At 48.0% G+C, this 16072-nt stretch overlaps 2 protein-coding genes across 2 annotated transcripts; one reads left to right on the top strand and one right to left on the bottom strand.

Annotated features, from left to right (window-relative positions):
* Nucleotides 1-453: 453 nt before the first annotated feature.
* On the bottom strand, nt 454-1236 carry LOC143299580 (uncharacterized). The gene has a single exon (XM_076612865.1). It carries the CDS (start codon nt 1117-1119, stop codon nt 454-456), a length of 666 nt encoding a protein of 221 aa, XP_076468980.1. The 5' UTR covers nt 1120-1236.
* An 8410-nt stretch (nt 1237-9646) lies between these two features.
* Nucleotides 9647-11343, top strand: LOC143299579 (palmitoyltransferase ZDHHC22-like). Its single transcript, XM_076612864.1, has one exon. It carries the CDS (start codon nt 9647-9649, stop codon nt 10499-10501), a length of 855 nt encoding a protein of 284 aa, XP_076468979.1. The 3' UTR covers nt 10502-11343.
* Nucleotides 11344-16072: the final 4729 nt, after the last annotated feature.

Genomic DNA, 16072 nt, shown 5'->3' with positions numbered 1-16072 from the left:
AACTCCATTAAACTCTCCAGGAGATCCCCAGAACCATCCGCTTCCTCTGTTTTCTCCCCAGCACCAGGTGCCAACCACGGCTGCGTATCCAGCCGAATATCACGCCGTGCTTTGTCTGGGTCATAAGGCTGGGCCGGCTTCCTGAAGTGAGGGGCGGGCAAAGGGGCAATATGCTGCTCAATCCAACTTCGGGACTGAAGCTGAAGGTCATGCATAGCCCTTGCCGCGGCGTCCACCCACTTCCTAGATCCGGCCGACCCAGACAAGCTTCGTGACCTCACCTCGCTCACCTTCTGCAAGAGGATTTCCAGTCTCTCCTCGTCCGTCTTGGAGGGGTCCAGCCAGAGATCTTCAACGAACCTCCCGGCGGACTTGGAGAGGCTCCCCTTGGCTGGGGGCTGCTGGAACTTCTTGCGGGCTCCTTCCATCATATACCTGGAACAGACAGAGATGTCATCGCCCTGCATGTACGCAGGACTCGCACTTGTATTTATCAATATCAAGTGCGTCCGTCGCTGTGATGTTCACACAGGACCCATGGTACCATTCTTGGCAGTAATCACACTGGATCATAAATCTGCCTTCCCAGGGTCTCCTGCACAAACAATAGGGCTGATTATTGTCATCTGTCTCTTCCGGTGGGTCATCTGCTCTCCGATGATGCTGCGTGATCCACGCTGGTATCTTCCTGTCTCTGCAAGGGGCCATACGATCATGGTTAGTTACAAAGACAGCGTTACGCAGCTTGACCCGGTACAGGTAAGCTGATAGCTTCTTTACTATCACCCCGGGTCCTTTCCATGGAGAGCAGAGTTTCCTGCATTTACCCTTTGAGGCTGCCGTGTCTAGCAGGTAAACGACGTCTCCTTCAGCGTATGGCCTCAAGAGAATCTTAAGATCATAATTCCTTTTCATGGCTTTCTGGGACGTGTTCAGCGTTTGCCTGGCGACAGCATGGGCTTGTTGCAGGTTTTTGACCAGTTCTGACACATACACATCCTGATCCTCGTAGGTCTGCCCTGGCACAGGAAACATCAGCTGTCCTGGCATGTTGACTTCTCGGCCCAGCATCATTTTATTGGGGGTTAGGCCCGTCGATCTATTCACCGACGCCCTCATAGCTCCCGCAATCTGCTGGAGGTGTTCATCCCATCGGTTCTGGGTCTTCCCAATGAAACACCGGATGGCGTCCAAGAGTGTCCTGTTGTAGCGCTCTACCTGCCCATTGGAAGAAGGCCGATATGGTGTGGTTCGTGCCTTGTGGATCTGTAGTGCGTGGCAGAGCGCTTCAAACAGTTTGCTCTCAAAGTTCCGGCCCTGGTCCGAGAACAACTGAAAGGGGCAGCCAAACCTGGAGAAGAATGTGTCGATTGCGGCCTTCGCCGTCACTTCCGCCTTCTGAGAGGGTAGGGGAACACATTCAACCCACTTAGTGAACTGATCGACCATCATCAGGCAGTACTCATTCCCCCGGGGTGTTTTAGGGAGTGGTCCGATGAAGTCGATGTGTACCCTCTCCATGGGTGCGCCTGCATGGTACTCAGTCAGGGGAACTCTGCCATACCGTTTGTTCTTCTTGTTACGGCTGCAAATGTCGCACGACAAGACGTAGTTTTCAACATCTCGGGACAGATGCACCCAGAAGAATTTCTCCTTTATTTTGGCTTTGGTTCTTGCTACCCCTTGATGAGCGGCGGAAGGCAGGTCATGGTGGTACTGGATCGCCTTCTCTTGCAGTCCCTTGGGTACCACCAACTCCAGGTCTGCTGAGTCTGTACACTTGCGGAACAGCACTTCATTATGCAGTTGAAACATCTCCTTGTTCACCCAATAGTATTTGGCCTCTGGTGACGCCAAGAAGAGTTTGCCTTCATCCGGAGGTGGTTTCCCCCTCAGGTGATCCAGTATGGGCGCCAAGTCTTCATCCTTCTCTTGCTCTGCCTTCAACTCTGGGTAAGTGAAGCCCCAGCAAGACGGCCCGCTTGGTCGTGGCGGCTCTGCGGTGTTCACCGGGCAGACCTGGATGGAAATCTGATCACCCTCGGTGACTATGTCGAACCTGGCACCATCTAGCTCCCGTTCCTTTGTAACCCGTGGACATTCGGTGGAGCTGCAGGGCTGGCAAGACGGCACGCCCTCTGGCGGGTGACTGGTGTCGGCGGCCCAACCCGAATGTCCATCACGCTCCCCCTCGGGGGTGGCGAGGGCTGTTTTCATCCTCGGAGTTGCAGAGGGACACCACTGCTTTTCGCTCCGGTTCACCTTGGGGAGGGTCTGTGCCACAAACTGCACAGGAGTCCTGAAAAACCTTGGTGCCGTCCCCAGTTGCACCGCAGGACTTTCCGATGTGTTGCGCGAACACACCCGGGCACCTGCAACCGACTCACTCAAAACCTTGTTAGTTTTAACGCATGGATTAAGTAAGGGACCCGGTTTTCCCACAAGCGCTTTATCGTGGGTTCCCGTCTGTCCAGGTTGCAGGTCCATGGCGACACCACGACTCGCGAGTGCCGCGCGCCCCTGAGCCGTGCCAAAAGATGCCGGCGTTTTGGCATGGCTCCCGGTAGTTTGGGTCCGACCCGAAAGGGTCAAACCCCTAGGGAATTCACCCCCTTTAGGACTCCGACCACCAAGGCCAGAATCCCTCTGGGCTCCGTTGAACACCCCGCAGGCTTGGCCAGAAGAGACCTCGCCCGACTGAGTCGTACCGGAGCCTGGTTGCCCATGACCAGGCTCACTCAAGGTTGCACTCAGATTTTGGGCCCAACCTGAATGTCCATCATGCTTACCCTCAGGGGTAGCGAGGGTTGAACCCACTCGAACCCCACTCAGGTCATGTGTCCCGCTCACTCTTCGGCACCGGGAGCGCTTACCCCGGCCCTCATGAGCATGAACTAAACCTGGTGGGTCCAAGGTTTTTGGCAGATCAGACATGCCACCAGATCGACAAGCTTCACCATTGGTGGTAGTCCTAGTACATTCTTGCTCACCTTTCACAGCTGTGTCTGTCATGGTGGCTACCATGACTCCGTCCGGATCAGATGTCAGGCCTGTGAAAGGGAGTACCTTACCTACTGGATGGGTGAGGTTGGTGGCTTCATCCACTTCCTTCAGGAACTCTCCCCACTGCTCGTGAGCCCTCAGACAGTACTTGCATCCCCCGCATGGCAGGTCCGTGGGCTTGAGGCCGGCGACGAAGGAGGGACAGGGGGTGAGGGAGTCTGGCAGCCGCGATAAGGCGTCGGCGTTCCCATGTTTTGCCCCAGGTCTGTGTTTCACAACCATATGGTACTGTGACAACTCCTCCATCCATCGGGCCAGTTGCCCCTGAGGATCCTTGAATCTGAGAAGCCAGGTGAGACTCGAATGATCCGTCCTCACTGTGAACGGCCTCCCAAGCAGGTAGTACTTGTAATGTCTGGTGAAACGGACAATACTCAACAGTTCTTTGCGGGTAGTGCAGTATCTCTTCTGTTCTGAAGTGAGAGAGAGACTACTGTAGGAGATCACCTTCTCTACTCCATTCTGCACTTGGCTGAGCACCGCGCCAATGGCCACATCACTTGCGTCAGTGTCCAGGATGAATGGGTCCGTTCCATTGGGCAAACCCAACACCGGTGGTTCCGTGAGTACTTCTCGCAGTCTGTCAAAGGCCTCCTGTTGTTCCACTCCCCAGTGGAACTTGTTCTTCCCTGTCAGTCCGTACAGGGGTTGTGCCAGCTTGGCCAAGTCCTTGACAAACATACGGTGGTAGTTGACGAACCCGAGGAAACTCTCTACATCCCTTGTGGACTTTGGGATGGGCCATTGGGCTACCGTTTCTGTGTCCTTCTCTGACATGGCCAGCATATTCGAGCTAACCTTCCGCCCTAGGAACTCCACCTCAGACTGGAAGAAAAGGCATTTGCTGGGCTTCAGCTTCATCCCATAATCTCGGAACCGTTGCAGCGCATCTCTCAGGTTGGTCAGATGATCCTGGAAATTCTTCCCCAAGACTAGGATGTCATCAAGGAACGCCAAGACAGTTTTCCAGGTGAGACCACGTAGGATGAGGTTGACCACTCGCGAGAAGGTCGCAGGAGCGTTGGTCAGGCCAAAACCCATCCGAACATGTTCGAACAGCCCGAACTTGGTGAGGAACGCCGTCTTCTTCCTATCCGACTCCTTGATTCGTACCTGCCAATAGGCGCTGTTTGCATCCAGTTTGGAGAACCAAGTATGTCCGGCCAAGGTGTCCAGGCAGTCTTCCACCAAGGGTAGGGGAAAAGTGTCCTTGACCGTCACCTCATTGAGAGCTCGGTAGTCAATACACCAGCGCACCGACCCATCCTTCTTCCGGATCAGTACTGGCGCTGACGCCCACTCGGAGACAGATTCTTGGATTACCCCAGCATTCAACATCTTCTTGAGATGGGCTTCTTCCTCGCCGGCGAACATGGCAGGAGTGCGACGCATGTGCTGCTTAATGGGCCTTGCACCTCCAGTGTCAATTTCATGTTCGATCGCCGTGAAGGTTCCTAAATCGTAGTCATCCTTTGCGAACACGTCCCGATAGTCCAGGAGAAGCTGTTCAAACTGACGTTGCTGTTCTGCCGTCAGTTTTCCGCCTGTGTCCTCGACCAACTGGCGCAAGTGTTCCGGGATCTCTGTAGGGCTGGAGTGGGTCGGAGCGCCGGAGGAGACCACATTACAAGTGAGCAACGTGGTGGGGCGGACTGGCTCCTTCTCTGTATTCCCCTCTTGGTGGTGCACCTCTGGGTCTGGCAAGAGGTCATCGATTTCATGAGCGACCGCCAGCAACTGCCCCTTCTTTACGGAGCAGTAACGATCACCCACATTTACCAGACACACGACTGGGTCCGTCCCTGCCTTCTGGACCGTACGTGGTTGGAGTAGGTCGTCTCGGCTGCTGGGTTCCACGTAGTAGTCTTGGAGTACTCTGTCGAGCTTGGCCCTCACCCGCACTACCGAATGCGGGGGGACTACGGTCCTCCCAGCTGCCGTAACTCTTGCCACAGATGGAGTGTTCTTAAACTTCATCTTCATCGGGACCGTCTCTTGTCCTACTTGAAGAGTGTCCGTCTTCAGGTCCAGAACGGCACCCCAGTGGTGGAGTAAATCATGTCCCAGGAGCATTTGGTCGCTGATGGGGGCCACATACACCCTTTCGTTGAACAGCGTGTTGCCAAGTCTCATTGGAACTGGAGACGTGAGGAAGGCTTGGAGGGCTGATTCTTGGTCCGCCATGTAGAGCACCACATCTCTGACTCTCTGGGGCTTTGTCTTCCATGAGTCGAAGATGGAGTTGGCCACTATGGTTATCTCAGCACCCGAGTCCACTTTGGCTTCGACCAGTGTTCCACCAATGGTGATCTGGATGCTGGACGAACTGGCGCAGACTCTGTTAACATGGAGGACTTCCAGCTTGACTCCTTCCTCTGGCTCATTCGCCGTCTTGGGCGTATGTAGGATCTGTGGCTCCCTGGGATTTCTCCGGGTGTCGTGGTTACAGGGGGCAGTCGGGGATGAGGGTGCTGCCTGCTGAGCCAGCGGGGGTACAGAGAACCGTCTTGCTGACTCCAACCGCCCTCTCCTAGGTCTGGACACTGAAGGTTTTTTATTGGCTGGGACAGCTTTTAAGGTCTCCTGAGCAGGAGCTTGCTTCGGGTCCAAATCTATTGTATGTGGCTGGGTCGCAGTGATGTTCTGGCCTCTGTTTTCCGGCTCAGGGGATAGGCCTCCACCCCTGGGCCTTAGGCGTTTAAACCCTTCTGGCCCTGTGCCTGTTTCTGCTGCCACTTCTTGAATTTCCGGCATTCCGCTTTTCGGTGCCCCTTGGCCTTGCAGAAGAAACATCCTTGTGCGTCAGTGGATGTTGGGGTAGCGGTTGCTGGTTTGGGATCCGTTTTTGGGTTTTCCAGCTGAAGCCTCAGCCTAGCCAATTCTTCCCTGAGAGTTTGATTTTCTGCTCTGAGATCTGGGGGAGGTGCTGCAGTGGTCGTGTAGCATACCTGTGGATCGTGGCTTCGGCTCTTGGGTCGGAGATGAGTAGCCATCGAGACATGCTGAAACTGGGTCACCTTTTCTATGGCTTGCTCCATTGTCCGGGGGTCTTGTAGGCTCGCGTATCTTCCAGCCTCCCTGTCCGCACATCCCAGACAGAATCTGCAGATGGTCTCCGTCCGGCAAAATTCCTCCGGGAGCCCCCGGAAAGCGGGAGTCGCCAGGGTCATCACCCGATCGGCCCAATCCTGCAGGGACTCGTCCGAGCGCTGGGCCGCCTGGTGGAATCGTGCCCGTGCCGCTTGAGCTGGCTCTCTCCTCCCGAACCGGCTCTCCAGCTTCCTCATGAGGTCAACAGTGGTGGAGTCTCCACCCACTCCGCCCGTCATGGTGAAGTACTCAAGTGCTTTGCCCTCCAGACTCCATTCCAAGTAGTCACGGCACTCCCTCTCAGACCACTGAAGAGCTCTGCGGTAGCTGTTGAATCGCTGCTTGAACAACAGCCAATTTGACTGGCCATCAAACCGCAAGTTCTTCGGGCGCTGGTTAGGATTTCCGCCACTCCCGAGGAAGGAGACGGGGCGAAGCGCCCTACCACCACTACTTCTTTGGGTCGGAGTATAGTTAGGGGAGCCCCATGCCCTATCACCACTACTATCCCTAGGCGGGGACATGCGGTGGGCACGGTACCCCTGTCTCTCCTCACGGCCAAAGTGTACACCCCTAACCCTATCATCCTTGCCCCATCGCTGAGGCTCATGAATGGGGTAATCTCTCTCCTTTGGGTCGGACGGGGCGCGCCTGCCCCTGTCGCGGCTGTCCCATCGCTGAGACTCGCGACCAGGGAGGGGCCTCTCACCCCGACCCTCAACTAACGGCTTCACCTCCTCGTCGCTCTCCCAGCCCACCTGGTACTGGGGCCGGCGCCGAGGGGTGCGCCCATCATGATCAGCCAGCCACTGGGAAACCTTCTCGTCCTTGCCCCATCGCTGAGGCTCATGAACGGGGTAATTTCTCTCCTTTTGGTCGGACGGGGCCCGCCTGCCCCTGTCGCGGCTGTCCCATCGCTGGGACTCGCGACCAGGGGGGGGCCTCTCACCCCGACCCTCAACTACTGGCTTCACCTCCTCGTCGCTCTCCCAGCCCGCCTGGTACTGGGGGCGGCGCTGAGGGGTGCGCCCACCATGATCAGCCAGCCACTGGGAAACCTCCTCTAACTCTCGCTGGAGGTTCCCCATATCTTCCAAAGCGGCTCCCTCCCGTCCCAAGGGGGGACGGTGTCCGCGACTGGACAGATGGCTGTCCCGATCCGACTCATCCCAAAAGTCAGGAGCGGCTCCATAGTAAGTAGGACGTGTGTGCCTTTCCCTAGTATCCCCTAGAGTTCTTATCCCCTGGCGTTCAGAGACTGCCACAGGCACTGAAGGGGGCTCCTCCACGTAATCCCGTTGGGATCGGCGTGGCGGGGGTGGGCCGTAGCCCTCTTCCCCTGAGCCTTCACCAATCAGTTCAGCCTCCTCAAGTGGCGGCGCATCAAAATCAATGTGGGCCAGGACAGACCCATCTAATTCGCCCACCATTGCTTCAAGCATGCCAGGGTTAATCCGTCCAAACTTGGATCGCATCCTCACTAACTCTTGTGCCCTTTTTATGCCCACCCCAGGCAGGACGTCCATGAGTTCCAATGGGGAGGCTTGATTTATAGCTAACGGTCTGTGACTAGTAGCCATTCTTCCTTCAGGATATGGATATTTCCTTTAAACTTGTTTGGGGTTTTACACAGACTTGTACTGGGACAGGAGAGCAGTTACAAAAGATCTGTGCAGAAATATGAATACCAGTTCACACAAAGGAATGGCCCCAAAAAATAAAGACAAGGATTCACGGACTTGAGTCAAAAGTCAAAGTTCCGTTTTCCGGATAAATTAAATCAAAAACATGAACAAATATAAAAATATAAAATAATGTCCCTGTAACAATTCACTGGGGGTTCGAAAAACAACGATAGTGGAGTGGATCCCACTTCTGACACCAATAAAGTGATCACTGCCCTACTTTTTGTCAAAATGGCCTATCATCGGGCAATACACTTTAGAGGGACAATTTTGAATGGCTACTGACCGTTTTGCTTCTCTGAGATAGGGCTGGATGTTCGTTCCCGGTGGGCTGGCCCGTCCGAAGGTGATTTCGTGCTCGTAGGGGGGGTGTGTAGGCGTTCCCGTACTTGATTGTGACCCAAGTTTTCAGAAAATTAAAGATGTCTGCCGTGCTGAGTCACAGGTCCGGCGTCTGGCGTGGCTGTAGCTGGGCTTGCCTGAGAGATGTTGTGGTCACTTGTTGTCTCTTCGCTGGTCGGATGTACACTGCCAAGCGTTAGTCTTACGTTGGGCTGACCACAACACCTGCCAACGTTTTGTTTACAGCGCCCCTCCCTCGCTGGCGAGAGTAACCGCCCCTTGTTGCCCAACTTCCGGCGTCTGCTAACCGTCTTTCACAACACTATGATGAAGGCGGTAGAGAAGGGAAAGAAGAAGAACTAAGCTACCAACAACTGGGTCTCGACTTGTCTATCATCCTGTGGTAATCCCTGTACAGGGCAACAATCACTGATATTAGAAATACTAAAATGTACTGTCTACTACACGATTAAAAAAAATCATTTTGAGAGAAATCTTATGCAAATGTTTTTTTAGGTTTTTTTGTTGTTGTTTTTTTTTTAAAATCAATCAGTACTCACGAGTATGTGAATGAGGAATAATGTTCAGTTTCAAGGAAGTGCCAAGCCATGTGGACTGATCCATGTGCACTTCAACATACCAGCTGCGGGGATGGGGGGGGCGGGGGTAGAGGAAGAACAATAGAATAAAGCAGATACTTGACCTTCGCATGAACCCAACAAGTTGATCAGGTCTTGAGAGTCACCCTTAGATTTGTACAAAACAATAACATAAAATGAAATTATATAATGAATGAATACATTAAAATAAAGATGGCGGATGGGTGGGAGCAGGGAAGAATGGAAAATGTTCACACACACAAATACACACACACACACACACACACACACACACACACACACACACACACATACAGAGGGCAACAACAATGCAAGAATGAAAACAAATAAACCAGTGTACTGTAAGACTCCTTCATGTAAAAGAAATACTCAGTGACTTGTTTCTTTGACTTGTAAATGGAGCAGAGTCTCAACATTCAAGTTAAGATTTGATGCACACTGGGCCACCCTATTGACACTACATCAATCCAGTATGTTATAGATACATAGCCCACGCATCAGACAAAAAGTGTGGGGGGTGGGGGGGGGGGTGCCTACAGAATGATGAACAGGCCTACCAAGGCCAAACATGAAGTTTTGTGCAGACTTGAGACAGTTAGAGGTGAACATGTGAATATTACACAAAAAGTAATTCAGTACAATGCAAAACAATACAATACAATGCAATGCAATGCAATACAGAATACAACACATTACAATGCAATGTTTCTTCCTGCAGACTGTAAGGTGACCACACAAAAAGTAATTCAGTACAATACAATGCAGTACAGTACAGTACAATACAATACAATATAATATAGCACATTACAATACAATGATTCTTCCTGCAGACAGTGAGGTGACCATATGTTGCTGCCGTCAGTCGTGGAGCGATGGCTGTACAGGACCCCCCTGGGCGACCGACTGGCCATGAGCGTCTTCTTCTTCGGGGGCCTCTTCCTGCTTTGGTACGAGCTGAGCTACGTCCCCGCCTACCATGATGCAAGCTGGTCTGGAACCTACGTCCTCCATGCCATCATCTCCCTTTACCTGTCCATCAACATCTACGGCAACTGGTTCCAGGTGTTCCTGAAGGAATCCACATGGACTGGGAGGGATGAAGAAACGAAGCATGCAGAAGAAATGGTGGGATGGCAGTTTTGTTCGTGCTGTTCTGTCTACCGCCCTCCCCGCTGCCACCACTGCTCGGTGTGCAGGGCATGCGTTCTGCGGCATGACCACCACTGCTGGTTCGCCGGTGCCTGCATCGGAAGCACCAACCAGCGCCACTTCTTCGCTATGTGTGTTCACATGGCACTGGCGGCCATCTACTGCAATGTCTACAACTGGAGTCTTGTTCGTTCCGTGTTTAAAGAGGTCGATGCCAGCACAGTTTTTTCCTTGCTGATCCCGCACGTGACGGCGCTGGCAGGGAAGGAGACATGGTTCAGCTTCTGGTTCAAGAGCGTGACGATGACAGGGTTTTCCCTGGCAGCCGTCTTTGCCTGGCTGCTGTGGAGACAGCTGTCGCAGCTGATCGGCGGCCAGACAAGGTTCGAGCGGAGGAAGAGGATGAGGGACTATGACCGGGGATGGAGGAGGAATGTTGGAGAGGTGTTGGGGGGGAGGATGTTTTGGGTGCTGCTGTGGCCCTGGCTTACCTCCCCTCTGCGGGACCTAGACCTGCCCTTGTATTATTCGCCAGCCAGTAAATGTCTTTGATGTTTGGGTGTGTTTTATCTTATTGACTCACTTGTGTAAACAAAGTGAGTCTATATTTTAACCCGGTGTTCGGTTGTCTGTGTGTGTGTGTCTGTGTCTGTGTCTGTGTGTCCATGGTAAACTTTAACATTGACATTTTCTCTGCAAATACTTTGTCAGTTGACACCAAATTTGGCATAAAAATAAGAAAAATTCAGTTCTTTCCAGTCATCTTGTTTAAAACAATATTGCACCTCTGGAATGGGCACAAAAAATTAAAAAAAGAGGCCCAATTATATGCAAACTGCATTTACTGTTATATTTATATTTTTTGTATTCTCTAAACTTGGCACTTTGATCTGATATTCTGACCCAACAACAAGAGCAGTCATTATTATCATTTTTTGTTCCAACAGGGACTTCTTTTGCTAAGCATGGAATTTTTATTTATTTTGCAAACGTTTTGGTGCAGATAGTAAAAAAGGGAAATTACTCTGTAATTAATGCTAGGGGACTTAATTTATCACAAGTGAGTCTTGAAGGCCTTGCCTCTCTTGTTTTTTTGGGGTTTTTTTATCTATATATATTTTCTAAAGCAGATATGGTATAGCATATATTTGGATCAACAATTTGCACACTTTGATACCTCCTTGAAAAACTGAAACTCTGTATTAATTCATAAATGTCTTTGATGGGTTTTTATTCTTAGGTCACCACTTGCACTTGCCTCCTGCTAGTTCTAGTAAATGTCTTTCATGTTCTGGGGTGTTTGTGGTTTGTTTGTTTTATTTTTTCCATAGGTTGTGTCTTTGTACAGTGTATACACATTTATGTGAACTTTGTTTGTGTTTTTTTTCCTATGGTCTCGTTGTTGTGTTATTGATTATTTGTGTGGGCTTTTTTTTTTTTTTTTTTTTTGGGGGGGGGGGGGGGGTTGAGATAACTCTTTTTGTTTATATGGCGTGTGTGTTCAAGACATTGATGTATAATGCTGCTGTGGCCACGCGGGGTACATGAAATACCCTCCTTGCCTCGCCTTGTCTTGCTTAGTTATGTGAATGATATATGTATACAAATTTTAGACTCAGTGACGGGCACATTTTACAGATCGGTCACTTTTATATTACGGTTAGTGATGTGATTTTACCTCAGGCCTTAATATTGTGTGCGTTATTGTTGATTGAAATTTATGCATGCATGTATATATGCATGTATTGTACGTAGGAGTTTGTATGTAGGTATGTATGTATGTATGTCTGTATGCATGCACCCATCCATCCATTTGACGCACGCACAATACAGCGTTACCAATATACCTACACAATCAGCTGACTGCTTTCATGTATGAGAGGGGGTCTAGAGGAAACTCTGCTGGAAGAGGAAAGTCTTGAGGTTGGATTTAAAGGAAGGCAGTGAGGGGCTGTGACGGGACGCGGTGAGGCAAAGAGTTCCATTTTTGAAAACCAAATTAAATTTTTCGTTCGTTACCCCTCCCACCCTCAGATCAAATCAAAAACACTTTATTAATTTAACCCTTTCACCGCCAGTCAATTTAGAGTACAAAATTCCCTTGTGGTATAAACACAGAAAAAGACAGTGGCTAAGAATAGCTAGCTGGATTCCCCCTCCGATGTATAGAAAATATGGCCTATCCTACCACCGAACATTAAGAGCAGTAGGTTCATGGATAACAGACCAATGAATGATCACCTTTCAGTGACATGGGTCCTCTATCATGCCTGGGCATAAATGCGACCTTGGCAGTGAAAGGGTATTAATCCATGTGGAAAATTAACTTACGCAACCACAGGCTCGCAAACACTAACATTCATTCCATTTTGCTGTTTTCTGGCCCAAGAAGATTTTGTGCATCCATGTCAAAAGAAAAAATTTGAACAAACATTTCTTTTTAGGATGTCAGTTGTCAGCTATTAGTATTCTGAACAAAGTTTCAATTTCAGTTTCAGTAGCTCAAGGAGGCGTCACTACGTTCGGACAATTCCATATACACTACACCACATCTGCCAAGCAGATGCCTGACCAGCAGCGTAACCAGACACACATTCACACATACACACACATATGCATAACAGATATGCACCAAACATGCGGTTTCACAGATAAGAAAGCACAGTCAAATACACATAAACGTACATGAGCCCCAACCCACACACGCACACACACACACACACACACACAGACACACACCTTACCCTGCACCCTCTCTACCCCCTCCACACACTCATTTCTAGGCTACGTATCACAGCTTCCACAGCACACACACACACACACACACACACAGAGGCACACTTACTTGTACAAAACCAGCACCAAGTCTTTCGTTTGTTTGTTTGTTTTTTTATCCAGTTCTGTTGAGCAGAATACTTTACCCTAAATATTTTCAGTTTGATTAATGGTTTGTGCGGTGCTGGTTGTTCAACTTAGAATTATTGTAATTTTTATGTTTGTTTTACTTTTTAATTCTTTTTTATTTATAAATCTATTTCTTGATTATTATTCACTTTAAAAAAATCTTTTAGTGAAGCACGAATGAACATCAATGTGTGTGTGTAGGTGTGTGTGTGTGTATGTGTGTGTGTGTGTGTATGTATATGTGTGTGTGTGTGTGTGTGCACACACAAAAGATCGGGCAGCATGCAAAAGAGCTGCAATCATAAGTTATATTCTATTTGTTTTTCAAATTTGTATACAATGTGTGCATTACATTTTGAATGATTGCTCAGATTTGTTTTTCTTTTTCTTTTTTTTCATAAAGTGACATCAAATCACTCACACGACTGGTATCTATGCAGAATGTAGTGACTGCCTTTCTTCTTCTTCTTCTTCTTCTCCCACGTTCACTCGTATGTGCACGAGTGGGCTTTTACATGTATGACTGTTTTTACCCTGCCATGTGGGCAGCCATACTCCATTTTCAGGCGTGTGCATGCTGGTTATGTTCTTGTTTCTATAACCCACCAAACGCTGACATGGAATTACAGGATCTTTAACGTGAGTATTTAATCTTCTGCTTGCGTATACACACACAAAGGGGGTTCAGGCACAAGCAGGTCTACACATATGTTGACCTGGGAGATCGGGGAAAAATCTGCACCCTTTAGCCACCAGGCGCTGTTATCGAGATTCGAACCCGGGACCCTGAGATTGGAAGTCCAACAACGCCTTAACCACTTGGCTATTGCACCCGTCAGACTGCCTTTCATATTCTTGCCTCATTGATCTCATTTAAACAAAAAGTCAGCAGCCAAGGTGGTTCACGGACAGTGAATGATAAAGTGGTTGAATGTCCAGAGGAAGTGACTGATAGCGGTGAAGACGCTGCTGTGTCAGCGAATGTACTGGCTCTGCAAGTGTTCCCCCTGTTAGGGGGAAAGTTGTGACAGAGCCTGTGATGACTTGCCAAGGGAAAAAACAAACTTACCGCGTTCTGAAGAGACTGTGTCATCTTGATTGTTGATTCCAGTCTCCAAAAGGGTGTTTGTGTGTTTGTGTGTGTGTGTGCATGATGCTTCTTCCATTTCTTTATGGAAACTGAAAACATCTGGGCTTGGATTTTATTATTCACCTTATAATTTAGAATGTCAATCATTATCAAATGAGTGCTTCAGGTATATGGTGCGGTGTCCAGTTTTTGATATAGGGATTTACTACCAAGATAAATTTATATTTATATTATGTGTGTGTATATATATATGTGTGTGCCTATAGGAGTCCTTCAGTGTCATCAGGGAACAAGTCAGTTTATTATCCGTATTATTCATCTACAAGGGGAAGCAATTATGTCACTGTTATAGAATGTCCAGATTTGAATTACTTCCCTTGCATTAGGGGCTCAGTTTTGTGAAACCCTCAGATTTTTTTTTTTTTTTTTTTTTTCCCAGATTTTTTTTCCGTTTTTTTTTCTATGGGGGTTGGGGGATTTGGGAAGAGGGAAGGGTTGTTTGCTTGGGTTTTGTGTGTGTTGAGTAAAAAAGAATTTTGTTTAAAGGTCTTTTTTGTTGTTGTTGCTACTATGTGTGTAAGAAATAAACAATAAAAAAAAAGATTATCTACATTGCTGTTAACCATGAAAATTGAGTTAACAAATGTGTCAAGGGGAAATATATATCCATGAACAACGATGTAAGCAAATTGGGGTGTTAATATTTTACTCAAATTGCTTAAGTTTATATATATTTATAAAGTTTTGATTATTACTTATTATATGGAATGTGTTTTTATGCATGCATGTATATCAGATATTTGTCTTACCTTTTTTTTTCTTTTTTTTTTTTTTTTTCTTCTTTTTTTTTTTTATGTTGATATTTCAGACTTTTGCTTACATTGCATTTGTAATTTAAAAAAAAAAAAAGAAAAAAGATTTGATTGTTAACTATTATATACAATATATATTTTTAAACATGAATATATATGTCATATTTGTGTTACTGTTTCTCTCTCTCCTCTTTTTTTTTTTTTTTTTTTGTCACAGACAGGGTGAATTTCAGAATGGATGAGGAAATGAAGATGTTCAATGAAATAGGTATGTTCTTCATTCATAGCATGTTGAGAGGGAGGTGCATGTGATGAATAAGTGTGTCATCTTTAGAGGTGAAAAAGTGGATGGTTGTTTTTGGTTGTTTTTTTTTAGGGGAGAGGGGGTGGTCAGGGGGCAGGGGGGAAGAGACGATAAACCGAGGTCCCATGTGCAGCATGCACTTAGCGCACGTAAAAGAACCCACGGCAACAAAAGGGTTGTTCCTGGCAAAATTCTGTAGAAAAATCCACTTCGACAGGAAAAACAAATAAAACTGCACGCAGGAAAAAATACAAAAAAAAAATGGGTGGCGCTGTAGTGTAGTGACGCGCTCTCCCTGGGGAGAGCAGCCCGAATTTCACACAGAGAAATCTGTTGTGATAAAAAGGAAGACAAATACAAATACAATTTGTTTGTCTGTTTAATTTTAGGTTTCAAAAGAAACAGCCGTCTGTTACACAAGTCTTTACTCTTCTTTGCATTCCCTGTCAGTCAGAGAGCGCTTGGATGCTCACCGGACTAAATCTGTCACTACCTCAACCATGAAAACAGAGAGTATGGCTGCCTACATGGCAGGGTTGAAAATGAGTAATGCATGTAAAAGCTGACTCTTCCATACAATGGGTAATGGAGTTGTGACCAGTAAACATAGAAGTGGAGAAAGGGGTGGGTGGGCGTGGGGGGAGAAGAAAACAGTCGTGTGTGATTCATGGAATTTGTAACTTTCTCTTTCTCTTCAGATAAGATAAGATAAGAATAACTTTATTATCTCCAATTAGAGAAATTTGGTCAGGTGCATTATCACAACATAGACAAGTAAACAACATGGAGACCATCACTGTAAAAAAAAAACAACATCAACAACAACAGTTATTAGGATTATAACGAAGACACAGATGTAAAAATATCACATACATTGTTTCGTACTTTCATTCCACACATTGCAGGAAATATTTAACAAATAAATAAGTAAAATAAAATGAAATAAAATAAACATTATTTTGAATAGGATTGTGAACATGACATACTATATTGCACACTGATTATAATTAAGA

Source organism: Babylonia areolata, chromosome 25 (genome assembly GCF_041734735.1).
Source record: "Babylonia areolata isolate BAREFJ2019XMU chromosome 25, ASM4173473v1, whole genome shotgun sequence".
NCBI lineage: Eukaryota > Metazoa > Mollusca > Gastropoda > Neogastropoda > Buccinidae > Babylonia > Babylonia areolata.
This window is presented reverse-complemented; position numbering and strand designations above follow the sequence as displayed.

Bases quoted from the DNA above. Each gene is read 5' to 3' on its own strand.
- LOC143299580 (XM_076612865.1), bottom strand. From the start codon at position 1,119: ATGAGGGCGTCGGTGAATAGATCGACGGGCCTAACCCCCAATAAAATG.
- LOC143299579 (XM_076612864.1), top strand. From the start codon at position 9,647: ATGTTGCTGCCGTCAGTCGTGGAGCGATGGCTGTACAGGACCCCCCTG.